This window comes from Lindgomyces ingoldianus, assembly GCF_010093535.1.
Source record: "Lindgomyces ingoldianus strain ATCC 200398 unplaced genomic scaffold BDR25scaffold_39, whole genome shotgun sequence".
Taxonomy (NCBI): domain Eukaryota; kingdom Fungi; phylum Ascomycota; class Dothideomycetes; order Pleosporales; family Lindgomycetaceae; genus Lindgomyces; species Lindgomyces ingoldianus.
The window spans coordinates 462,472-488,794 of NW_022985200.1; the positions used below are offsets into that span (position 1 = coordinate 462,472).

The window sequence follows — 26,323 nt, forward strand, 5'->3', positions numbered from 1 at the left end:
TACTACGGAGGGCGATTCTCCTTATCATCGCCCCAATTCTGGAACAGCGCAAGCGGGCTCGGCCCCTGCACTGGAATTGAGGGGTCCTCGTAGATTGTTAGGGGTGGCGGCTGGTTCCGTCTACGTGGTCGGCTCTGCACCGTTGCAGGTTCACTCTTAACTTGAGACTCTAAAATGCCTGACGATAAAAAGGAAGGAGGTGCAGACACCTGACTGGCTATTTTACAGGCCGCTTTTTCGAGAAATGAGGGGAAATTGTTTCGGGGAAAGGTCTCGAATCTGGTCGTTGGGTCAGGGATCCCAAGTTGGTGTTCAAGGTCGGATGGATACATAATTGTGCTGTCATCGACGTAGCATTCGTGGTATTCGAAGTAGCTAAATATATTTGCGAGCGTGAGGGCTCGCCTGGGGGTAATGACATCTAATCTCGCAACGAGGTACTGCTTGTATTCGATTGGGATGCTGAAGAATTTGGTGAAGATGCCGCAAATCTGATTCCAATTGAGATTTTCGGCTCCGCCAGCGAGGTTCTGTCGTGGAGGTGCAAGTGCAAACGCCTTGATAAAGGTACCTATGAATGGTGAGCAATGGAAATGGAACAGAGTAGCGAATACCAAACCTATGTCAATTGGCGGATGAATCCACGGAGAGTTGACTTCTGGTGGTCTCATTGTTCCGAATATAAAAATACCATCACCTCTCTATCGCTGTCGTTAGTGTGTTACTGGGGTAAGAGAAGGCTATTGCGAGAATGACTGACCGACTGAATTAACGTCCTGTAGTTTTTTATGAAGGATGCCGCCTGCACAAGGGACGTGACCGATGAAAGCGCAAGGAAGTTGCTTCGAAGATGTTGTACGGAAAGCCATTTTGCACCGAAGCCGTAGGCACCCATAACGCCGCCCTGACTTCGAAATGTAGAGCCGGAAAGAGTAGAAAGGAGAAATCTCTCAAGACCGGCAACGCTCGTAGCGGCGTCGGCTAGATTATTTCCATAACGCCTCTCGATGGTATTGTAGGCTTCAGTAAGCGGATTTCCAGACATTGCGGGGAAAATACGAGCAATTAGATTTTTCATTTGGCCCCAAAACTCGGTGCCACCAAAGATGGCGTCTGCGTCTGCAAAGGCAATACACAAGTTATCGGTGTTGCTAAGGCTTGCCGTGACCATTTCGACGCCAATAGACGTCCATTGTAGTGATGTATCCGAATAAATGTTGCGAGATATTCCTCTAACGTTCCATCCTGGAAACTGAAGAAAGCTTTGAGCCACTGAGTCCCCTTGAAGATCAGTAATGCCAACAACGACGATCAATTTGGAGAGCGGCATATGGGCTGGCGTTTGTTTCTGTTTGAAATTTAAGGAGAGTGGAGCTCAATAAGTGCGTTGCGGGGCTAAGCGGGTGCAAGATGGGTTGCAGTGTCGAGTACCGTGGGAGCTGGGGCTCAGTAAGTACTTCTCAAGGTCGAGAGGATGGCAATATGCTTTTAGGTGGTTGAGTTGTATCAATGCAAGAGATGTGGTGACTTCAGTGTGCCGTTCAGCCTTGGAAACGGTACTTGAAGTCCGAATAAGGGCAAAGCGTGTTTCGAGGTTTAAAATGAGCAGGCGAAGACAGAAGGTTGCCCCCCGGTATTCTACCTGCCGTAGTTGGGACGATGAGAGCCCTGGATGGCACTGTTCTAGGCACGGGCGTAAGGGACGGGGCGTTGTTTTCATGGAAGTTTAAGCCCGACAAGGCAAGGGCAGAGATATAACAATGGGCGATCGGTGTAGCAACGGGCAACGAGTGATCGAACGGAATTTCGCTCTGCCACCTACCAACCTCGGGAATATATATGGAAGGGAACAGCCATGCTGGATATGAATGGAGAGATGGGAGCTGGTTGCAAATACATCTACGCTCGTAGGTGCAGGATACAGGTTCTCAGTAGTACTCTTCCACTCTCGTGGGTCGCCGGGGTTAACTATCATGTTTCTCCCGATTCGTTGCGAACAAAGTGTTAAACAGCATAGGGAAGATTCACACGGAATACGCGCATTGAGTGCAGTAGCCAAACTAGTTAAGAATTGTCTGGTAGATTTCGAACTACTATGAGCGTTGGCTTGACTGATAATCGTGTGCATGAAGGAATAGCTAATGATCTTGCGAAATAAGTGGGAAGTTGCCGAACAAGACTGCTCCCGCTCTTTCGTTGTTATAAGGCCAGTTGGATGATATTGATTAGGTTTGCTAGCGCCACAGGCGCTCGAGACTCTTTTAGGCCTAGAACCTTCTTAAGCAGGATTACGTGCATCTGTTGTCAATATGAACTGGTGCAAGTGGAGTAAAAGAGAGCTTTCGCGCTCCGCATAAGGTGGTAGGGAGAGAACATAAATGAACCAACGTGTTCCCGTTGGACATGATCGGTACAGAATCTGGGTTTCTTTATCAGTCTGCCTCCTTCATGTCCCTGAAAGATGACCCTAGAAGCCGATTGCTCGTCGGAATCTTGAGGTATTGCCCGTTCCGATGTAACGTGAAAACTCACCAAGAGCTGTTCTTGCAAGCTTTCTTTATAGGACTCCGCGCTTGGAACTTTCAATAGGGACTTTGAATTAGAGATCCCCAGCTCTCTATTCCAAGATCGAATCAGGTGTTGGTCAAAACGAAAGGGCTGTTGCAAGCCTCGACAGGTCCAGCAGTTGTAAAAGAAGGGTACAAAAACTGAAGACAGGATAATGTAAAAGGAGGTAGATTTCTTTCTACAAAATCGACCCATCATAACGCTATTCATCATCCATTCCTTCCATTTCAATTCCAATCCTTACCAAATCCCTAACCAAACCTCACAGGGGAAAGGAGGAAGGTAAAAAGGACGCCCTGAAACGCCCATAAGGGTATATTATGTACGCCAAGATCCCCCAAACTCCAGAACTTCACAATATAGCAGGAAAAGAGAGCAAATATTTATCAAATCCAATGTAGCGGTAGGAGGTATTGCTAATGTTGCCTTCAACGGGTTCCTCACATCACCACACACCCAATCCTCTTCTTCCCAGGAGACTTCTGCTTATCTTTCACCCCAGTCCTTGGTTCGGGCCTTTGTGGACGTCTTGTCTGCCCTGAAGTGGTTCTTGGCGGTGCAGATAGAGGTCCTCGTTGGGTAACAGTATCTCCCAATGTCGATAGCCTCGGAAGCATAGCTCGCCTGAAAGTAGATCTCCCAGTTAGACCATTCGGCATACTGACTCGATTTGGCGAGGTCACGATAGGTATATGTCGACGATGCGCTCCAGTGTCCGGCGCTGACCCTCTGCGGCCTGTTGCAGGATCGACTATTGGGGGAGGACGTAACTCGACCGTGCTTTCGACTCGATTTCGTAGGGTTAGACGTCGGCCTGGAAAAGCAGACGACATCGCTTGGTATGCGGTCTGGCTCTGGGATACGGGAGGTAGTGGTTGGTTCAGAACCTGTGGTTGCGCAGAAGAGCTTCGCCTTCGGCCAAGAACTGGTGACTGAGGGCTGGGATATGTTGATGGATGGAGCAGTGAAGGACGGGGTTGGGGAGCGGCAAGGGTCAGATCGGAGGATGACTGAGACTGGAAACTTCCTCTGGATGGATATGGGTTCGTGGTGAGTTGTTGTGAAGGCCGTCTAGTTGCTGGGAGAGGTGGAACTGGAGGAACTTCACTTGGGACCGGACTGTTGTGTCTTGGGACCGGAGGAGCATCAGGATGGCTTAAACTAACGCTTTGAGCTGCTTCGGCCGTTGCTGTATATGCTGGTGGCGGAGGCACCCAGTTATCCGCGTCACTTTCATGAGGAAATTCCCGAAGTCCGTCTGCACGTCGGTACTCCAGAGGCCTGAAAGGTAGAGCCCTAAGATGGCGACGATTTGCGGGAGACACGGCAGCAACAGTGGCCGCTCGTGCAAGGGATATTTGAGATCTTGGTTGGGTATGATCATATGGGACTTCGAAGGCTGCTTGAACCTCTTCCCCTGTCAACTCCTCTTCGTCATCTCTCGTAATGGATGGAATGAGTGGACGAATTGACGTAGGACGCTCTCGGTTCGCAGTAGTGTGAGAACGGCCGGGTCCAGCTCTGGAATGTCTCCGCCCGTCGACTCCCCGTTCTTGAGCCCGTCTCTGTGCTATTGTCCGTGTTCTCACCAGTTCTACTTCTCGCTCGAAGTCGATTGCTCCTTCTGGTAACCGTTCTCCAGGCAAAAGGCTGTCTAAATCATACTCAGTCTTGGTCGGGACAGGGCATTGGCTACTAGCAGGTTTACTCGAATCGAAATCAAGCACAACAATAACACCCTTCGACCCTTGCGGAACAGATGGTCCATCAGATTCAGTGGGAGGGGTGCTTATATTCCCAACAGCGAGAAGTTGTTGAACATGCTTGTTCTTCCTGACCCAGCGTAGAACGCAGATCTCCTGGTGAGACTCTGTGCTGTCTTGAAGAATTGGGATGCAGAAGCAGGGCTGGATGGGTGACTGGTCGCTAGATTTCTGCTTGGGTTTGTAATCCCACTCAGGTACCTGATATATCCAGAGGCTAGTCGTCCCTCGTATCCGAAGCGCGACAGCAGCAAAATCTGAATTTGGAGAAATGGCTGGCATGGCATCGTCAATGAACTCTGATCGAGTCCACCGCTGTTGATCGGGAAGAAACATCTTAGTCTGCGTGAATCGTTGGCTGGCAATATCGTATACACCCCACGTGTCATCATCAGCGTTGAAGGCAAACAACTCATTGACTTGGCCTGTATCAGCGTCTGGCAAAAGGGTAGCTTGTCGTGCAATCCTCGCTGTTTCGGGGAAGAGCACTAGGCCCGTCCAGGCAGCCTCTGGGGATGCGGGGATGGGCTCGCCCTCCTCGCTGAGCGGCCCATCATAAAGCCCTGGGAGGACGTACATTGACGAGGTCCCATTTTTGCGCGCATAGCCAGTAATTAGGAGCGTCCGCCCGTCATCGGAAAATTCCAGCGTGTCCCCTACGGGGCCAGACAATGTTCGTCTGCAAGATTCGGGCGCTTCTGGGCCGACGGCGACGACTTCAATGCCAAACCGGCTCCCCGTGATGAGGATAAGGCCGTCTGGGGAGATGACAACCGAGCTAGCTTCATGCACGAGCATTATCGTTCTTCTCTTCCTGATTTGCCTGTCCTGCTCGCCGTGAATCTCGTACAAGTCAACCTGTGAGGGCCGGGAGAGGACTGCCAGCAAGAAGCCATTCTCCTGGATGTCAATAGCGACCGGCTTCCGCCTCACCTCCAGAGTCCGCGCCCACAGTCGTGGCAGACCCTCTGTTTTGATGAGCCAAATATTTGACGCCGTGTACACAGCAACGAAGTTTCCTCTCCGGGAGACGTTGAAGCCGAAACTATCGGGCAGAGCAGACGAGGATGCGGTGTTTGATACTAGTTCGAGAATGTTGATGGCGGGAGGGGGGTATTCGGGATGTCGAGAGGGGCTCGAAGCGCTCGGCCGATCGTCGTCGGTCATAGCGGAGGTGCGGGCGGTGGAGTGGGCCGAGACTTCAGACGAGGACAGCGTGTCTGTGTTCCCGGCCGACGAGGCAGAGAGGTGGGTGTTGTGTGCTTCGTCGGCGGACGCGAGAGAGTTAAGAGAGCCGGTTCGCGAGACGCTGGGGCGGGTTTGTCTGTCCACGACATCGTCACTGGCGATGCCCTTCCCTCTGATGTCTGTCCTTATCGCCAGCAATGTGCCTCCGTCTTGCGGCGATCTCCTGCCGACCATTTTATGGTTGCTGGTGCCGCCGGTTCGGGAGTCGCGATGACGGGTTTCGAGAAACTCAGGAGGTCGTGCGGCGGGGCCCCATCAATCATGCCTGCTGTATGTCCAACCTAGCAGCTCAATAAAGAGGGGAGAGGCATCACTTGGGGCGCGAGAGAGAGTTGTTGGAGATGCAACCAGCTGAAGGACGAGGCGTGATGGTGAGGGAACCGTAGTCGGCTCGCGGTGTGAGACCTTGGCTGGAGTTCTGACCCCAGCCGGGCGCAAATCCATCGCCTCTTTGCCGCATTCCAAAGCCTTGGCCGCGATAAAAATAGATACCCCCGTCACGTGCACGACTCTAACAATTGCCTATTTTCCAAGCTTGCTTGGGGCTAGCCACTGGCAATGCATGCTACGCTGTCTGACCAGTTTCAAGAAATTTATATCTTCTACGTAGCATGTCGCCCCCTTTCGAGGCTCAGAACGAAACACTGCGACGCTCTTATACGAGCTCGCCAGCGAATCGAGCAGGATTAATCGCCCTAGAACATCCCTGGAACATGCAGAACTCTCGCCATCCATGTCCGCTCGAAACACGGGCTCGACAGGGCTGAAAGGCTGTGAGCGAGCGGGATACCAGCACAGCGAGGAGTGAAAGGCACCCCTCCTCCAAAAGTAGTAGCGCAGTATTTCACACACTACCTTCCCCTCCAAGGGCTTTGCAGGTGGGTTGCAGACGACTGCGCCTTCACCCCTCTGCGATCCACCCCTCCAATCTCCCGAGCACGCACACAACACCAGATAGACAGCTCACAGTGCCTCAGCCGGGGCGTCTAGATCATCGCCATCCATGCTGCGAGCGAACATCGCCTCGTTTAGGCCACCTCAGCCAGCCAATCACACGAGAGCCGCGCCCATGCTTGCTGATGCTCTTCGTGACCCTCTGCGCAGCGTCGCCCATTTGCCCTCTCCGGCCTCGCACGCCGCTCTCCTCTGCATCTTATCCTGATGCCTTGTCGAAATCCTTGTGGAATTTTTTTGAAGGACTGCCAGACTATAACTGCAAGTATCCCAAATCGTTGCAACACTTGTAGATCGCATGGCTCTATCAGCGGTCCTTCGCCATTAGGAATAGCACGTTCGGCAGACGCGCATGTGGCTGCAGGCTCGCTTTTTCATCGTGGGAGAAATTTTCAGGAAGCTGGCCCTTCTTTTCCCTTTCGTTAGGTTTCATTTGACATGCATGAACGCCGCTGAGTAGCATCGACTTCTCAACGGCCATGAAAATCGTCGGCTTGGTTCTGAAAGCGGCACAACAATTCACACGCTTGACGTCTATCACCGACTTCAATACTCGATACTCGACACTTCATAATTATGTGGTGCGAGGTAGATTGGTAGGCTGCTGATATCCGGGAATCTCCGCAACGGGAGTCTCCGCACCCTATTTTTACTGCAAAGGTGAGATGTGATAGTTAGTTAGCTGATTCGCGCTTACTAATAAATGCTGATTTTCATTGGATGTGCCGACTGTCCGTAAAGAGGAAGTCTAGTGTGAGGAAGCGTACTGTGGGCGCATTTGACATGTATCATGAATGGCGATGATTGGAATAATTGGCTCTTTGATGCCGTGATGACGAAGGAAGCTCCGGAAGCGTCGTCTGACTGAGGCTTATTCGATAGTCGATTAGAGGCCAGGAAGTCCAGAGCGGAAAGTACTGTACATATCCGTATCCTATCTGCGCATACAGCATGGCTTAATAATCATACATCCTCCCAATCCAAGCTCAATACATTCTACCCCTCACCACGTGGACGATTTGCCATCGCAACAACCCTCTCCGATCTCAGTAAACAAAACTTCTGGAACAGTTCCTCTGGGCATCGAAAATCTACATGAAACGGTACCTGTGACAGCGTCTCTTTAACCGAAGGTATTCCAGATTCACCCCTAAGCTGCCTACACTCAGCATACTGTGTGAAATACAGGATCGGATTAACAGCTGTAAAATCCATTGAAGCTGATGCAGCTTTCTCCTCGATGGCCTTCTGCACCTTGAATGCATAGTCTCGCTGGATGCTGTGCCATTTCTCATTGACGTCGTTCCACTCCTTCGGCAAAAACTGCCGGACAAAGTCTTCAGGGGTAATCTTAGTAGTGCCAAACCAGGCTTCGATTGAGCGGTCGCGAATATGGTTTTTCGTAGAGGGAGTCTTTGGATCTAAAGACCACCATTGTTCCCAAAACAGATCAGGGCCTTCGTTGAGAACGAACCATGTCAACCAAGAGTTTCCTCTCCGAAGAAGTCGCTGCCCATCAATTCCGCAGCCCCAATCAAATATCCAGGGCTTATAGTCATCGCCATAATTGGAAACGGACGTTCGGAAGGCGGACGAGAGCAGCATGAACATGAGCTTGTAGTCTTTCGCGAGTTCATCGGGTAGGTTTTTAATATAATCGAGTCGGCGTTTGAGGATCATATCTTCTCTTTCTCGGAAGACTTCAAACTTGTACCGAGACGGGTGGACAACTTTCCACGCAAGATTCGCCGTCGTCGACTTTACCACGCTTCGAGGATGCAAATTGTAGACGTCTTGGGAGATTTTCGATAGTCTTCGTAAAACGCGCCAGCCATTGGCGACTCGCGCCCGAAGCACGTCGCCGTAGGGATCCTCAGCAGGTATGCCATATCTTTGCTCCGTCCACTCATGCGAGAACCGATGCCGATCAACCAGTATGGACGCTAGCTGCAGTGGGATCAATCCCTTGAGCCAGTTGATCGTGTAGAGCGTCGGGTTTTCGAGCGGCGTTAACAGAAGGTCGTTAAGGGGAAACGTCGAGCGGCCGACCGAGGGTGCGATTGTAGCAATGTACTCGGAGATGAGGCTTCGCGTTCTTGAACTCGTTAGTCGCAGCGTAAAGAGCTCATCAATTCGGCACTGGGAGAAAATTAAGATCAGGACGTCTTCGGGCAATTCGTCCAGCCATCGGCGTTCAGCGGTTCTGTTTGGCGACGACCTCCGGCGAGCCAAGGGGAGCATAATCATGAATGAGAATTGGACTAGGAGAGATGGCAGATCGGTGAGATCTTGGGTTTGGCAGTGGAACGATCGGCTCATAGACGTGGCATAATTATCATCGTGTCTCGGGGGAAATACTGAGACACAGGAGGGAATGGTTGTTGCATGGATGATGCCGCTCGAGCAGCTGGCCGTGCGTTGACGGCTGCGTTAGCTCGAAAAAGACAATTCTTGTGTATCGGAGAAATGGGATAATGGACGCTCCGGAGAGATGTCGTCTCCCCAGCGATGCTGGCTCGTTGATGAAGAGACGTCCCAGTGCTGGACCAATATCAGCTTTATCAAAGTCGATGCCGGCCTTTACCTCAAAGAGCACGGGGATGGAGTAAGTAATCTCCGCCATATGCTAACCTAATTTGGCTGTATCTGGTCACGAGCTGCTGTTTGCATTGGACTTCGTATCATCACCACCGCCACCACCGGCCGCAGTTTCTCCGGTCGTTCAACACTCACGGGTAGTCCTTGTCTCTCAGGTCTGTGCGAATTCTTAAATGGCATTCTTATTCTCATATGTAGCGGATCACGAGTAAGTATATTTAGTACCTACAAGTCCACCAATATATCAATCCAAGTCAAAGCTTTCTGTCATTGTCGCCACCCTTTCGCCTACTTTTGCCAAAATTCGCTTCGTGGATTCTCGCAGGCGGCTGGGCATGCTTTTCCTTCCGCAGCTGGCGCCCGGGTCGCCCAAGGCGGCAGCTGAAAGACAAGAGCAAATTGACCAATCATCATGCGACCCACACCAACCCGAGGCTTTTGGACTGCAACCTCGATTGGGCTCGACTTCCCTATTTCTTCAAGTTGCATTCAGAAACGGACGTTATCTCAGCTCGAGGATACAGTCCACGGATTCTACGTGCCAAGAGATTCCTCCAGACGCCCTTCGGCGCCACAAGATATTGACTGCTGCTGTTGCAGCCCACTCCGGCCCAGCACCGACTGTGGTACAGCCATTATGAGAACGAAGGCTGTTCGGAGCCCTCGGACGAAACATTTGAACGAGCTGGACCCTTTGGGGCGAGGCTAGGAGGGTTCACCGTTCTAGACTTGGAAGTCTCTGACTTCAAGCCCGCTGACCGGTACAATACGAACTGCCATCCCACCTTTTCCTACGTTAGCCTCAGAGCTGTCGTTTTGGTGGATCCATCCTCTCTGAAGGGAGACATATCCAGGGAGTGGATCATTCAGCCAAGGGACTTGCTGTGCTCAATTTGTGGCTTTGACCCGGCAGACGGCGGATTGCTGGTCGTACCAGCAGAGAGTGCTCCTATATAACTGGGACGCCTAGCACCGAACGCGATGCTTTTGGAACATAGCTTCTTCAGCCTTGTACGTAGACTACGACCACCATGACGGCACAACTTCCTTTTCCTCTTCTTTCAGCCTTGGCTTGGGCGACGCTGGTGAATGCATTAGTACCAGCAGATCCAACAATCACCTCTCCCGCTATCCTACCTCGGCAGAACAATGATAGGTACATTGGGTGGGTAGAAAACAATGGAACCTGTTCGCCTTCCGCTTCATTGTTGATTAGTAACATCGCTGACAACATCTCAGGGATTAGTGAAGTTTGCAACACAGGACTTACCTGGTATCAGGCTGGCAAATATGCTCAATGCTGTCCGACTACCCTAGCTTCTTGCTATGCACCGACTGCATGTGTAGACGGATCCCTGATTTATCCTTACTCCGACTACAGCACAACCTCAACCATTGCGTGGTACGTTTGTAATTCCCCCACTGCAAGTCTCTGTGGCTAAACACCATCACAGCACGGAAAATTTTGACAATGTCAAATTTTCGATTTGTAACACTGCCTTCATCTTCGAGAACACTGGCGACTCGAATCCGAAGACTGACATTGTTTGCGGAGAGTCCTCTGTGAATTGGTCCTACTACCGGGTTATTCCCGATTCATTCACACAGAGTAAGTATATCCTCGAACCTAGTTACTCTTCTCTAGACCGCTTTCATGAACAGGACTAACCAGCCCACTAGCCTCATCTCCCACTTCCACCATCCCCGAGTCGAAACCTCCTGGCAGCGTAGTAACTGGCCCACCAACCACTCCGACCGAACCTCCCAAAGCCAAGAAATCCTCTTCAAAAGCGTGGATTGCTGGTGCAGTTATTGGTCCTATCCTTGGCCTCGCCCTAATCGGGGGTATCATTTTCCTACTCTTCAGTCGCAAGAAGAAGCCAATCCAACCTCCGCAGCAGCATGCTGCTCCCGCCGTCGTCCCCGGCGCTCCTCAACCCCCGGTCGCCCAATATAACAACGACGTCAAACCCGGCTATCCCTCGCAACCATCCCCAGGTGGCACTCACCCCAACTCAGCATACTACGCCAATGACCCGTATAACCAGCAAGCCTACAGCCCACAGCCGCTTAGCCCAGCTCCACAGTATACAGCGCCGTATTCAGCACCTGGAAGCCCACCACCACAAGGGTACCCTATGGCGCAGTCACCACCCCCGCAGAAGGTAGCTATGATGCAAGACTCAGGTGAGGTGCCGCAGCCAATGGCAGCGGAGTTGGGTGGAACGAGTAATCCAGTCGGTGGAGAGCATACTGCGGAACTAGAAGGAGGAGCCGTGAGTAAGTAAACGACGTCTGTGACATTCCCTAGAACAGAGGGGGGGGGGGGTTAATCTAAGAATGGAATGGTTCTGGCCAATGCCATTTTGTGGAGACGTTTCGGATCAAGGAAACTTTCATATTTAATGTATGTTCATTACTCGAAACGACTATATTCATGTAGATCTTATGAAGTCCGTTTGTCTACCAAACATGATCTCAGCAATTGTGCTTACATATCTAATGTTGTATTGTGTCTTACAGCCACATCTCGTCTCAGTGAAAGGTGTGCTCAGCTCTGGGGGAAGTGTGGAGGAAAAGTGCTTGTTCGAAAATCAAAGCAGTCTACAGTAACGTAATAGTGTGACTAGTTCGGTTTAAATATGAAGTCAGATTTATGCAGATATTTTATCCATGTCGGTTCAATTTCATTCATTCGGCCGGCGTGGTTATTCTGCAAGCCGTCGAGAGATGTTCTACCCATACAATCCGAATTCCCATTAACACCAATGCTACCCAGGGTCCGTTAAATCTTATAATACAGCCCGTTTCGCCCTCCAAAAATCGATTCTTAGGACTAGAGAAAACGCCAACGCTAGAATGCCATCTACCGCCCCATCCAATCCAACCCTACTGCATCGTTGGAACCCACGGTGAGTTCTTAAAAAAGTTTTCGGTAACCTTCTCCACATACCCCATCGTATCATCACACATGCCGCCTCCACTCTTGCCGATATGCGGACAATGTACATCAGGACGGTACTTGAGCATGATCTCGTGGATACTCCTGCAGCCGAGGGTATTCATGCCAAGTTCGAAAGCCTGGCCGAATCGGATTTCTTGAGTAAGAAATTGCATGCAGTCGTCTCGTGACTCGTACTGCGCGTTGGTGCCATTACAGTAGCTAGTATGCGCGTTGCAGACGGAGGACGCGAGCGCCATTGTCGCTCTCTCCATCGCTAGAGTTGAATTTCCGGGAGCGAGACCTAGGAGGAGGGTTTGCAGGAGGTAGGCGAACCACCGGAATGTTACGTCATATTGAGTGATTTCCTCAGCTTCGTTCCAGGTGATCCAGGTATCGATAGTCACGGGTAGTGAGATGTTTCCGAAAGACGGGAATGTGAAGTTGACGCGGGTTGATGCGGATGCAATGTTCTGGTTCGCAGTGAATTGCATGATTTCGTAGCTGTAGGGTTGGCCGATGATGGAGATTGAGTCTGTGGGGATGAATAGGCCGAAGATGTATTCAGTGTTAAGTTCGCGGCCGACAAAATCGCGAGTATCAGAGACGCGGCCAAGGACCTGGAATGATTAGACATGATTGAATAATTGTGGAGTAGCAAGCATGTAGGGAAGGAGCGCGTGAACGTAAGCTAAGGACATACATCTTCAGAAAAGGCGGTCGAGTTAATGCTCGCGGCTTCCTTCGCATTGTTGGGATACATAAATTTCTCGTAGAAGGCTTCTTGAAGTCTGTAAAGTTTCGCATAGCCAAAGTTTGGAGTCGCATTTGACGAATTGGAGGCGCGAGGAAGAACTTGGATACATTAATCATACTGGCATCAATGTATTTGTGAGCTACTTACCTGGAGCATTAGGAACGGCCGCTACGGTTGCTACCCCAATGGAGAGGATAGAAAGGAGCTTCATAGTCGCAAGTGGGCAGCGAGTAAAGGAAGAAATAAATCTAAAGAGTTGTCAAAGGAGTGGATGACGCAGTCAAAGAGTTCTGGAGTTAGTAACGTCCTGAACAGAAACCCTGCTGGTCTAGTGAAAGCGAATTTAAAAGAGTGTGCTGGAGTCCCATCCGTAAAACAGCCGGGGAATTAATAGATAAATGGATCGTCGTCAGCCTTGCTGTGCACGGACTCTAGACCCTGTGGAATTCCCAAGGCTCAAAGGAAATGCAACCCGTTGCGAGACCCGGTGACCTGGTACCCTAGTCCCTCCTCGAGATGTACTTATTGGTTGTTTGCGGGGGGTAGTTTGAAAAAAAAGACCAGGTTGAACTTGAAAACAATAAGGATCACATTCACAGGACTTCTGTCACACAAGATATAAGAAGAAACAGTAAGAGAAACGGTGGAACACTAATCCAACTAAGATATTGAAAGGGCTCTTGACAGATTCTTGATTGGCCTTGTGTGTAAGCTACGCTGAGAATGCGGGAAGGCTGTGCAATCACGTGAGAAAGTAGTTCTAGTAACCTGCCTGATTGGGCAACTATGCGAGATTCAGGGGAAACCCAAGCATGCGGAGGGAGAGGATGACGCCTCCCAGCGCCTTCAGGATTCTTCGGAGCCGCATTATTCGCTGATTATTTCCAGACGGTGTGTCGCGGTTTCCTGCATAAAGGGGATATATGGGTACGAAATGAGTGGCTTCGTACCCAATTACTTTGGGAGAGTTATGTGTTTCCATGCGCATGAATTGAGCCGCCGAGGTTTCGCAGTACGATAGGCGATGTAGCAAACTTCAATGACGCATTGCTACACCAGCGAGTGCTCTTCCAATGTTTTCTTCGCTTGGCCGAGAGTCGTGGTCTGCAACGGAGATTGACAAGGACACAGGCTGTGGCAAATATCTCGGAGAGGCACAGCAGCAATCGTAGGACATAGCAGCCATACTGCGTTATCTTCCGGGACCAAAAGACGCCGCTTCATCGAATGCCATCTGCGGAACGTTGCGAGGCTGAGTAGCAAGACATGGAGAGCGTGGCGGATATTTGTGAATGTCGACGTGTGCGGCATGGCGGCGTTGGAGTTTCGCTTGCATCATAGCGTTTAGAACAGATTTCTCTGCAGCACAAGCGCAGCACAGTCCTTGTTGTTTTGGAGTGCCGTGATGGAGAACTGGGCGGGGGGAAGGCGTTCCCATGGGCCAACACCTCTGGGCCGGCCCGTGTCGGGCGAATTCTCCTTCCTCCTTTCGCATCCCCGCAGCAAACCCTTGGACCACGCTCGAAACTTTGGGAGCAAGCAAGGGAATAGTTATACGAGCTACAAGAGCTCTGGAATTTTGATGGTTGAAATACCAGTTGTGGAAACATCTAGTGTTATTACAATCGAGCTGATACATCCCAAAATTATCTGCACACCAGTTGCCACAGCATGACCCTCTGTGTTGTCCCAACCAAGTGGCAGTCACGAATTAACGACTCGAGCGAAGTATTTAGATCAGAGAAGCTATCTGGCATCATCCGCACGAACAGGGCACCACTGCCTTTCGACGTTACGTCTACGGAGCCTCTTCCGAGAGCAGCTTACGTCCAGAGATTGCAGGGACGGCGAATGAACTGAGAGAAATTTGGAACCTTCGGAAGACCAACGACAAAGAAGCCATTGAGCACAGCGCCCATTTTTCTAAGTTATGCGGGGAGAGCTGCTGACCAGCTACACTCGGTTCAGTTCAGTCCTTGCTCAGACTTGTAGGACTAATCCGTAGAGTAGAGATATTTGAGCTTTCAACCTTCTACTAAAAGGTTTACCTAGCTCAGCAATCATGATTCCTGTTTATCTGAAGAGATACTTAACGTCGGCATGATTCATCTTCCCTTCAAGTCAACATACCCGCAGTTCATTTGCCCCGCGCCTTGCCCTCCTTCTGAGCAGCTTCATGCATTCTTTCTATGCACGGAAGGGTTACAGTCACTATGCAATTGCACAACTTAGATTGCTAGCTGCAGTGACTCGGGAAACAACTCCCGCTTCATCAAATTCTACCCAAATTTATGTGAATGTAGCGTGCCGGGTACTACGACACTAATTTCGGCGCAACAAAAACGTATGCTGGTATCTAGATTTGTGACATTAAGCACAATAATAGTGAACAGTGGCAAAACGACTAGTCTAGAAACGCATTTGTCCATGTCCTATTCATATAAGTATTGATAGCTCTCTGTAACAGCTGTGCACCTTTCAGTATGAATACTCGCGTCAACTTTCCCTTCCTCGCCAACCTCATTCTTCCCCTTCATTCGTTCCATGACCCCGTTGTTGCAACACTGACAACCAACGCTTAGCTAATTCGCCTATTCATTTTGTAAGTTGTTCTTTCTTTGATCCCCTAAATGTAGTACTTCCAATATACTAGAGCGAAACATACAAGCTACCAATGCGCATCTAATCACATCCTCAACGCTAGCTTCAACTACCTCACTCAGGTTTAATCGAGAACATAGTCTCTATTAGTCAGATAGCAGGTGACCTCTTTCTACTTGGCTGAGACTCCACCAGCGCAGTTTGCATTGCGGAAAGGTTAGAAGCTACCTGCTATTGTTAAATTAGTAAAAGGATTAAAAAATAAGAGAGGGATCGTATGAGCGCTAATCCTAAGACTTGAAGACTAGATTCTAGAGAAAGGGGCGCTAGCATACAGTTTTTGCCGCATGAGAGAGCTGTATTGACATCGACTCTGTTCCAATATTACTCTAAGGCAGGCGTAGGAGACAAGCAGGCCTCTCGTTCACAACGACTCAGTCATTCAGCTCACACAGGTTCGACTTACGCCTATTGCTCCACCGTGTAGTCGGACGCCCGAAACTCAAGATCTACGCATGGCCGTGAACGTTTGAGAGTCATTGCCACTGCCTGGTCCTTCCCGTATGTCTCTCGGTGATCAATCTGAGGGTCAGATGGCCTCCTCACTGCTCCAGACCCAACAGGGAGAGTTACCACTGGCTAGAAGTACTCTCAGACGATGCCTGTAATTTCCTCCCATTTGTGGAGGGTTTGAGTTCTTCTAAGTGCTGGGGCCTACGGCCCGAGCCCGAGGGAACTGATGAGAGTAAGCAGTGATTAAGAGTATGAGGTAGACAAAATAGGATCAATCACTCTGTCTGGAGCGTCTATTAAGTTATTTGAACGATGAAAAACGCATCTTTGCAAAGTTGGTTTCATACTGAATCACATCTAACGTTTTTCATTAATTGTTCCCTCTTCATCCCTTTTATGATGCTCTATCACTCTTGCATTTGGATTCTCTAGTTATGTGAGAATAAAGTTATGTCACCAGCGTTCCTAACCGTACGTAATACGTTTCAACTCGCCGTTTTTTAGGCTGTAACTTCTCAGTTTGTTAGTACGTTTTAATGTAAAGAGAGAATTTAAATCTACTTATAAGGCGTAACTGTTACAGCTTACAATCCTCCTACATTTTAACAGCTTACAAGACGTTACAGCGTATACAGTCTACTAAGTCCCCTATTTTACTATAAATATAACTCTGCTAAAGCTAGTTTTTCTGCAGTTAAAAAGCCTTAATTATTAAGCTAAAAAGCTTATTTCTGTTATAAGTAACAGTTCTTTTACCCCTAAAAAAGAACCTCTTATAATTATAGCTTATAAAAGAAATAAATAAGAAGTTAAAAGTAATTTTATATAGTGTAAAGTAAAAAAGTTATCTAACTTATTTCTACTAAGTAAAAAAGTTAGTAAATAAAGAGCTGTTATTATTAGCTATAGTAACATCTTTATAGTAGCTGTTATAGTACTACTGCAACTCTGTTGTTTTCTACTGCTTTTTATATAAGCAGCTGCTAGTAAGAAGGCTTATGTTAATAAAAAAAGTCCTTTTAAAGCTCTTATTATAATAGTTGCTACTAGGTAACTTGCGTTGTGTAGGCTTTTAGGTAACATTATTATTATTAGCTTTAGCCTTAGCCTCTACATTAACATACTTTTAAAAAATAGCCTTTATTAAAGCCTTAGCTTTTTTATGCTATATAAAGTGCTTTCTTTAGTAGTCCTTAAACTAAATAAGATAAAGTTAAAAGTTTAAGATTATTACTACACAGTAATAAGATATAAGTAGCTTAATAATAAACTTTTTCTAGTATATAAGTAACTTTTCTATGCTAAATGCTACACTAGATTTAAAGTAGTAATTATTACTTTTACCCTTAAGTTTATTACCTATACATAAAAGCTTAGTATAAAGGTGTTATAAGTTAATAATAGACATTTAAAGAGAGCTATAGAAGCTGTTGCCTTTAAAGCATTTTATTATAAAGTAAAAAACTTTAAAAAACTTATAAAAGTAATTAACCTTTTTTTTTATCTTTAGTAATAACCTTAGTAAGAGTAAAGTTACTAGAGATAGTAGAGTTTATAAAGTTATTATTAGTGCTTCTTTACTTATGTATAAACTTAGTAATAGTGTCCTTAAGCTTAAAACAGCAGAGGAGCATAAAATAAACGCTGTACTAGTGTACACTACTGTCTTGTATAAGATTAAGCGTCCTAAAGCTCTAGAAAAAGTTATTGTTGTTAAAAGCAGCCTAAAAAGTTATAAAGGCTTTTTATTATTTATATAATGCTAGCACTATGTTTATAAAATTATAAAGTTTTCTAATAACTTTATAGTAGTAATAAAGGTTAAATTATTTCTAAAAAGCTGCTTAAGTAAGCTCTACTTTAAAAGCACTTATCTCTTTACTATAGATAACTGCTTTTACTACTAGCTAGATTGTATAGCCAGCGCAGTGTATACAGTGCTTAGAGGTAAAGGGCATATTAAGATGTTAAGTAAAGGCAGAGATAGTCTTATTATTATTATTTAACATATTATTAGCTACTAAATAATAAAATTTTAATATAATTTTAAAGTTATTAATAACTTTAATAATCTCTAGCGCTTAATTTACTCTAGTATAGTTACTATACAAGTTGTAGAAGCTAATTAGGATGTTATAGTGTTAGTAGTTAACATCTATGTAGTATTATTAGTTAGTGTTTAGTTTAATAAAAAATGCTAAAACACTAAACTAATAAGCTAAAGTACACCTACTAATAAAGTGCAACACTATACCTAAGAAAAAGAGGTAGTTTAAAAAAGTTTATATATTAACACTTAACATAATTTTACTTTAGGCTATTCTTAGCATTATTTAAATCTCCTACTTCCGCCGCGTATATCCCTACTGCACGTAGGACAAATATGTAGTGTTAGACGCTAGGAGGGCAGTAAGAAAATTAGCTTTATTTTAAGTAATAATGCTTTAAAGTTCTGCTAATAATGCTATATAAAAGAAAATATTATAAAGTATTACTTAGTTAATAACTGCTACTTATAAAGCTTTCTTCTACTAAACACTATAAAAGATAATATATAACAATGTCTGTACGCAGCAGCAGCGTCATAGTCTGGATACAAACGATCGCGCACGAGCAGGATCACGTATCTATGTCACATGATGCTCGTGCGCGAACCTCTGTGCGCGAACATCTAGATATCCCCCTTTTCCTCTATACAGAGGAAAGACAAGAGCAATAGAACTAAAAACATGTTACTTTTACCTTACTTACCTTATACACTGTGCACACTGTACACCACTCTTACTTTTGCTACTTAAGTGCTTATACTATAAGCAGCTAGCTATTAGAGCCTATTTAACACTAATTAGTAGTTAATTTAATTAACTATAAATTAGTAAAAGTAATAATAAAGTACTTACACTTTATAAAGTACTTTATTTTATTACTTATCTTTTAAAAAGAGTAATAGTAAAGTACTTACACCTTATAAAGTACTTTATTTAGTTACTTATTTCTTAAAATAGCAGATTAATCCTTTGTATTATACAGCAAGCTCTGCTACTATATAAAGTAAAGAGAAAATAGTGTAAGACGCACACTAAAGCTACTAAAGCTGCATAACTTAGTAGCTAGATAATAGCACATTAATTCTTTATATTATACAGCAAGCTCTGCTACTATACAAAGTAAGAAGGAGATAGTGTAAGGCGCACACTAAAGCTATTAAAGCTACACAACCTAGCAGCTAGACAATAGCAGTACCTGTGCAATCTACTAGAAAAGTAATTAACTATACTATTATAATAAAATTTTATTAGCAACTAATAACTTTACATAATAATAAAAAAAATAAGAAATAATTTCTATTATATAAATAACTTATAAAGGATATAAGGATATTAGAGGCAACACTATAGAATAAGACTAGCCTAGAGTACTAGAATAATAAAATTAACATATTAAAGGCTCTAACAAGCCTGTAGACTTAATTATACATAAGTTATATAATTACTAATTTACACATAATAACTTAAAAAGGCGCTACTTTTCTAAGTATGTACATAAAGAATTTTAAAAAATAAACACTATAAAACTTCTTAGCACTTAGCTGCGCGTTTAAAAGGGAGCTTATATAAGTGCTAGAGAATAAAGAAATTACACTATAGCTAGGCACTAAAGGTACCTAAGCCTAGAAGCTGTATAATATAGCATAAAAAAAGTAATTACACTAAAAAGGCTTTATACATAACCTTTATTACTATATAAGGCTCTACACAGAAGCAGACTAAACACAATGCTACTATTAACACTAAATGTACTAGTATTACCTGCTCTTACACCTTAGCTAGCACTACACTAATTACTGTATAAACAATACATGCCACCCTACCTAACGCCTGCTCCACACCCTTAATTGTACACACCACCGCCTGCAGTAGTGTATGCACCACTAATACCACCTGCACAATCTATACTACATTACAGCCTATATAAACTTCTACTCTAAAGGGAAACTGCTAAAGAAAAACTTCTAGTAAATAAAATTATATAATTCTAAAAAGCATAAAAAAAATAATAACTATATAAGTTAACTATATAACATTTTTATAAATAAAATAAGAATTTTTATTAATCTATATTAATAGCTAAATATCTAGAAAACTTAGTACATAGACATCTTTCTAGATATTCTAAAAAGTTAGGTAAATATGTACTATATACATAACATAAGCCCTAGATATAACTAAAAGCATTTGTATAACACTTTAAGCAGTTACTTTAACACTAATGTAAACTATAGCTAGTACTAGACAGACTAGATAATAATAACTTTTACATAATGCTAATAAAAAAACTTTAATAAAAGTTTATATAAAGCTCTTAAAATAATAATTAACAAGCTTACACTTATATAAAAAGCACTAAAAATAAAATTCTAAAAAAATGTTTTACTGCACACTACTGTTATATAAGCCTGTTAAGGATAACTAAAACTAAAACATACTATATTTACTATTAAGCTTTTATGTAAAGCCTTATTTAGTAACTTATAAGCATTACTTTAAGTTACTATAAACTAAAAAGTAAACTAATACCTCTAGAAACTACTTAATGTATACTACATAAACTACTAATATAACTCTGCATAATAAGAGTCTACATAATAAAAAAAAAACTTCTCTATGCATAGAAAAGAACAACATAGAAGATTTTTATCTAGGTTTAGGCTATAATCTAGAGATAACTATATATAGATAAAAAAGTGCTTTATCTACTATAAAAAAGAATATTAGTTATTAAACTACTTTTATAATAACTATACATAAGTAAAGAACTAGTATGTTGCTTTATATAAAAATTTCTATAATAAGACTTTATTATATAAAGCTATTACCTTATATATTTAAGACTTTAAAGGTTACCCTAAGAAAAAGAATAATTTACATAATGTAAAAAAAATAAAATAAAAGAGTAAGAATGCTAAGAAAGCTATTAACTACTTTACCTCTACTACTTATCTACACTATGCAACAGGAGAGGACATCTATAGCATTAAACCTAGAGAATATACTAAGTAGTTTATTCTTAATAACTAATACTATATAGTATACTAAAGTAAACTATAGGACATAAGTGTAGTAAAAATCTCTACTATTAGTAAGTCTTAACTTAAGGCGTACATATAAGAAAACTTATGTATAGAAATTAATTAAACACTTAGCTAAATAGATATTAGCTTTAAAGGCTAGACACTAAAAAGATTAATTAGTACTGTATAAATCTAGAACTTAATTAGTCTAGTTACATACTATATTTTAGAGACTTTAACACTATTTTTACTATTACTAGCAGATGCTAACTAACTTAGGGCATACTTTAATAATATTTTAAATGTTATTATATATAAAAACAAAACTACTATTTTTATTATATAAAAATAAAAACACTTTTTTTTTAATATTAGTAAAAAAGAATTTATGTCTTTTTTTACTAAATTAAAACTCTACTACCTCTACTACTAATTTAGACACCCCTGCATAGAGAGACTCTAGAAGATGCTAACTAGCGCTAGCTACAACATTAATGCTGCAGTGCTAGAAGAGATTAAGAAGTTCTGCTACCTTTACTAATTATATAACTAGGCCCTATAAAAATTTAAGTTTATAATTAAAAATAACACCTACTTTAACTATAAAGTTATTATTAATATTATATAAATTAATAATAAAGATGTCTTATATATTATTAATGTAAACACATTATTTTAGGCTGCTATATTTCTAAAATCTATGTCTGCACAAGATACCTAGGATGTACTATGCAAATGCTAGATTAACACCTATTAAGAACCTTTAGACTATATTATGCATAACTTTAGTATAAACTTTACTTTAAAAGATTTTTAAGCTTATATAAAAATTATAAAAGCTACATGTAAGCAAATGCCTATAAAAGCACATTAAGCAGTTAAAAAGGTTAAGCGCGCACATACACCTCTCTAACAAGTGTTTAACATCCTAAAGACTAAGCTAGGTAACTGTACAAATAATAAAGCTATCTTGCAGATAGTAGTTAAAGCTCTAAACAACATAGCTAGCCTACACAGTCTAGTACCTACGCTGCTAGTCTTTAGAGCATACCTAAGAATTAACTTAGACTTTCTACTATTACTAAACATTATTACATAAGCAAGCGCTGTATAAAAGGTAATAAAGATACTTTAAAAAGACTATATAAAAGTAAATATTAATTATATAATTAACACTTATAATAGCCTTATAACGCATAAAGTTCTTAACTTCCCCCTTAGCTTAAAGATTATAGCATAGAGAAAAAAGAAAGGCTAGACTAGCCTATATAAGATTAAGAGCATTAAAAAGAGAGATATTATTATTAAAAAAAAATAGCTTACTAAAGCTCTAATATACACAGGTTAAACTATACTATAAAGAAAAAAAAAAGACAACTTACCTATAATAAATAACCTAGATAAACTAATCTCTATATAAAAAGATCTTCTAAAGAAAAGAAAAAAAAAACAGCCTTATAAAAATATTATAAAGGCAGAACTAGAGCCTACTACAGACTAAGCCTCTTAAGATAGTAATGCTGCACTAGTGCAAAGAGAAGATATAAATACTAAAAGAAGTAAAAAGTAAAGAAAACCTGTATAAAGTCTAGACTAGGTATTTCTAACCTAGAAGAAAAAAGATAATTAGGCCTTATCTATTAAGCTTTATATAGACAGTGTAATTACTACACCTAAAAAACTATTTAAGGAATTAGACTACATAGAGATAAACACTTTAATTACTAACAGCACTTTTAAAGTTATAGTGTATAACTTAATAAAGTATAAAAGTTAGATTTTTAACCTTTACTTTATATAAAAAGTAAAAGGTAAAACAACTTAACTATATAAGAAATCCTACCTAGTGTTTACTAGCTACTTAGATAAAAAGAAGAGAGAAATCTTTATCTAGTTACTAACTATCTAGAGGATAAGCTAGAGACTACTCTTAGCTATAAAAGTAAGCCTAAGAGCTATATATAAAATGCATTTTAAACTATGTAATATTACATAAGTATACATCTAATTAATAAATAAGCTTATGCGCACGCTGTACATAAAGCTACTAAAGAAAATGCGCTAAAGCTTTCTACTAAATATAATACTCTAGGTTGTATAACCCTTATATAAAGCTACTAAATTAGGACTGTATTAGTTTAAGACATACTATAACTACTATAAAAAAAAGCTGCACATGCATATCTCTTTATATAACTCTTACTTTTTAATTACTAATAAAAAAGAGCACACCTTTAGTATTACTAGCTTATAAATAAATAACACTTTAAGCATTATAATAAAAAATTTTATGTAAAAAAAAAAAAAAACTATAAAAAGTAAAGTTTTATATAAAAGGTAAAACTATCTTAGTAAAAAAGCAGCTTATTAAGTTTAATAGCAAAAAAATTAAACTTACACATAATATAGTAGTTTTTACTTAGAAGAGATAAGTAAGCTACTTTTATATAATTAACCTAAAAAACAAAGATGCTGCATAATAATATGTTAAGTAATATGTAAAAAAGGCATACATTGCATTTATATATTAACTAGAGGTAGCATTTAACCTTTTTATTACTACATAAACTATAGACCCTTTGTATAATAATATTAACACACTTAACACATAAATCTAATAGTAGATAAATAATAGTAAGTATAGTTTTACTTTTCTACTATTATAGCTTAATTATGTAAAGCTGTTTATCTTTATAAATAAATTATTTACTAATAATAAAAACTTTAGCTTATAGCTAGAATTCTTAATTATATTAAGTAATAAGAACTATATAAAGTAAAGCAACTACTTTAAAATACTAGGCAATATTATATACTAAAATTCTACTAAGTGTAAAAGAGTAACTAGGAGTGTTTTTACTAGTAAACTATATAAAATAGTTAGAAGGTTTAATAATATAATTACTTTTAGTACAACTTTATAGTAAATTATATAAACACTTAAACTACTACTAATTCTAGTAGTAATTTATATAAATTTAAGGTTTTTATATAATTACCTTATTAAGCTAGGCACTACTAGTAAAAAGTAATTTATAATTAACATTATGTTACTCTATAAATTATATAAAAAAAGAAAAATTACTAAGATAAAGTAAATTAATAGTAAAAATAACTTAGTAAATGTATATATAAAGAAAACACTAAACTAGGCTTTTTAATTATTAGTCTTAACTAACTACCTCTCTGTCTAGATAGAAGCATCTGTGGACTAGCTAGATCCTGTGCGCAAAGATGCCTTAAACTAACTAGACTAATAACACCTTTATATAAAGCTTATATTTTTTATTTTTTTTATTATACGCACTTATTTTTCTTATTATAAGATTAGAAAAGAAGGATATATAAAAAAGATAGTCTATTTATCTAGTATATAAAAAAAGAAAAAGCCACCACCCCTTATATATAGTAGTTATAATGCAGACCACAGCTCTACTATACACATAAGGCGTAGGCATTAGCCTAGAAGTTAGCTAACATATAACACTTAATAAAAAAAAAAGCACTAGTAGTGCTACTATAATAATAAGCACATAAAGTTGCTAAGACCTAACTATAACTTTAGACTAAAACTACATAAAAGTACTTTTTATAACACACAACCTTTACTGCTTACAGCTGCAGATTAGTGCTAGTAGGCAAGATAATATTAATATTATAAAATAGTAAAGCTACTACATGCTACTTTTTAGCTTATCTATAATTAGCATTTTATATAAAAAGGAAGTAAAAAAGCTAAAGAATTTATATATTTATGCTAAAACACTAAATAAACTACTAATTAGTAGTAAAACTAGTTAAAAAAGTAATATAAATACGCCCTAGGCTGCTAGACTGCACAAGGACGTTAAAAACGCCTGCACTAACAGCGCTAAAGGTAGAGAAGAAAGGCTAGAGAGACATCTCTCTCTCTCTCTCTCTATATATATGTGTGTGTGTGTGTGTGTGTGTGTGTGTGTGTGTGTGTGTGCAGGCAGGAGTATCTGTTACTGTTAGCACTATATAAAAAAAAAAAAGAGCTAGGGAATAGTATAGTAAAGCTTAAAAAGCAAAGAATAAAGAAAAGAAAGTAAAGAAAAAAAAAAGACTTTATTATATACACCTTTTTACACACCTGCCTACGCAAAGATTCTACACTATTCTAGCATAAAACCTTACATAAAATAGTTTATACACTACTAAATTACTTACAAGGCAAGCGCATAAAGGCTAAATAATAATAGCCTAAAACACTTTACACTATTTATAAAGCTATTTACATAGTGTAACTAGCTTATTTTAATATATAGCATTACTAAGGCAAGTTTTAATAAATAAAGTAAAGTAAAAGTAAAATGTAATTAGATAGACCTACACAAATAAAAGAGAAGTAACATGTATAAAAAGTAACTTTTTAGATAAAAAGAAAAGTTACTAGTGTCTATACACAGCAGCAGCGTTATAGTCTAGATATAAATAATTGCGCATAAGCAGGATCACATATCTATGTTACATAATGCTTATGCGCAAACCTCTATGCGCAAACATTTAGATATCCCCCTTTTTCTCTATATAGAGGAAAGACAAGAGTAATAGAACTAAAAATATATTGCCCTTACCTTACTTACCTTATATGCTGTGCACACTGTACACCACTCTTACTCTTGCTACTTAAGTGCTCATACTATAAGCAGCTAGCTGTCAGAGCCTATTCAACAACAAGCCTATAACTTTATAAGCTGCTTTAAATAGACTTAAAAGAATTCTTAGCCTATTAAGTAAAAGAGCGCTTTTACTTTTTTTACTAACATCTATCTAGTGCTCTTTTTTAAGGTAGTAGATAATATAAGTGTAACTATTAACTTTCTTTACCTCTTTGTAATTACCCTTAGCGTAGCACCTTTTACAGAGCTATAACTTTATCCTAAAGGCGTCTTTTTTGTTGTTATACACTAAATTAGCTTTATAAAGCTATATCTAGAATAACTAATAATTACTATATAATTAGCTTTTATGCTTTACTTAGTATCTAAGCTTTTTTAGCCTTAACTTTTTATTTCTTATCTAGATATTGTCCTACTTAATAGTAAATAATACTTTATTATTAAGAGTAAGGTTGTCTAGGTACTCCTTTATAAGGGCTAAAAGACTATTAGATAGCGTACTATTATAAAAGAAAACTAAGGACTCTAATAACAAAGACCTTAATTAGGCAAGTTAATAAGAACTAGTGTAATAAGCAACTCTAGTTTAGTAAAAAAAGCTAGCTTAAAAAAATCCTTAGAATAAGGCTATACACCTGCTACACTAAAGGAACTAGGATATCTAGC

General features: G+C 41.3%; 6 protein-coding genes across 6 annotated transcripts; 2 read left to right on the forward strand and 4 right to left on the reverse strand.

Annotated features, from left to right (window-relative positions):
- Nucleotides 1-2: 2 nt before the first annotated feature.
- BDR25DRAFT_378974 (NAD(P)-binding protein) lies at nucleotides 3-1,330 on the reverse strand (the record flags this gene model as incomplete). The annotated part of the gene is made up of 3 exons (XM_033697584.1): nucleotides 3-571; nucleotides 620-701; nucleotides 761-1,330. The coding sequence occupies 3 exons, from the start codon at nucleotides 1,328-1,330 to the stop codon at nucleotides 3-5; spliced, it is 1,221 nt and encodes a 406-aa protein (XP_033542160.1).
- Nucleotides 1,331-2,758: 1,428 nt separating this feature from the next.
- On the reverse strand, nucleotides 2,759-5,753 carry BDR25DRAFT_295438 (uncharacterized protein; the record flags this gene model as incomplete). Its single annotated transcript, XM_033688851.1, has 2 exons — nucleotides 2,759-3,416; nucleotides 3,495-5,753. The coding sequence occupies 2 exons, from the start codon at nucleotides 5,751-5,753 to the stop codon at nucleotides 3,009-3,011; spliced, it is 2,667 nt and encodes an 888-aa protein (XP_033542161.1). The 3' UTR covers nucleotides 2,759-3,008.
- Nucleotides 5,754-7,427: 1,674 nt separating this feature from the next.
- BDR25DRAFT_306758 (uncharacterized protein) lies at nucleotides 7,428-9,089 on the reverse strand. The gene has a single exon (XM_033690697.1). The coding sequence runs from the start codon at nucleotides 8,850-8,852 to the stop codon at nucleotides 7,530-7,532; it is 1,323 nt and encodes a 440-aa protein (XP_033542162.1). The 5' UTR covers nucleotides 8,853-9,089; the 3' UTR covers nucleotides 7,428-7,529.
- An 826-nt stretch (nucleotides 9,090-9,915) lies between these two features.
- BDR25DRAFT_306759 (uncharacterized protein) lies at nucleotides 9,916-11,476 on the forward strand. Its single transcript, XM_033690698.1, has 4 exons — nucleotides 9,916-10,319; nucleotides 10,371-10,533; nucleotides 10,586-10,740; nucleotides 10,812-11,476. The coding sequence occupies exons 1-4, from the start codon at nucleotides 10,163-10,165 to the stop codon at nucleotides 11,417-11,419; spliced, it is 1,083 nt and encodes a 360-aa protein (XP_033542163.1). The 5' UTR covers nucleotides 9,916-10,162; the 3' UTR covers nucleotides 11,420-11,476.
- A 324-nt stretch (nucleotides 11,477-11,800) lies between these two features.
- BDR25DRAFT_337065 (uncharacterized protein) lies at nucleotides 11,801-13,183 on the reverse strand. Its single transcript, XM_033693159.1, has 3 exons — nucleotides 12,977-13,183; nucleotides 12,776-12,927; nucleotides 11,801-12,692 (listed from the first exon to the last, which is right to left on the reverse strand). The coding sequence occupies exons 1-3, from the start codon at nucleotides 13,038-13,040 to the stop codon at nucleotides 12,021-12,023; spliced, it is 888 nt and encodes a 295-aa protein (XP_033542164.1). The 5' UTR covers nucleotides 13,041-13,183; the 3' UTR covers nucleotides 11,801-12,020.
- On the forward strand, nucleotides 13,101-16,375 carry BDR25DRAFT_360681 (uncharacterized protein; the record flags this gene model as incomplete). Its single annotated transcript, XM_033696287.1, has 22 exons — nucleotides 13,101-13,199; nucleotides 13,265-13,324; nucleotides 13,376-13,460; nucleotides 13,495-13,532; nucleotides 13,623-13,775; nucleotides 13,826-13,931; nucleotides 13,961-13,997; nucleotides 14,042-14,171; nucleotides 14,211-14,489; nucleotides 14,528-14,557; nucleotides 14,602-14,756; nucleotides 14,783-14,830; nucleotides 14,887-15,036; nucleotides 15,076-15,252; nucleotides 15,312-15,384; nucleotides 15,466-15,552; nucleotides 15,589-15,646; nucleotides 15,783-15,805; nucleotides 15,835-15,885; nucleotides 15,918-16,003; nucleotides 16,045-16,182; nucleotides 16,279-16,375. The coding sequence occupies 22 exons, from the start codon at nucleotides 13,101-13,103 to the stop codon at nucleotides 16,373-16,375; spliced, it is 2,160 nt and encodes a 719-aa protein (XP_033542165.1).
- Nucleotides 16,376-26,323: the final 9,948 nt, after the last annotated feature.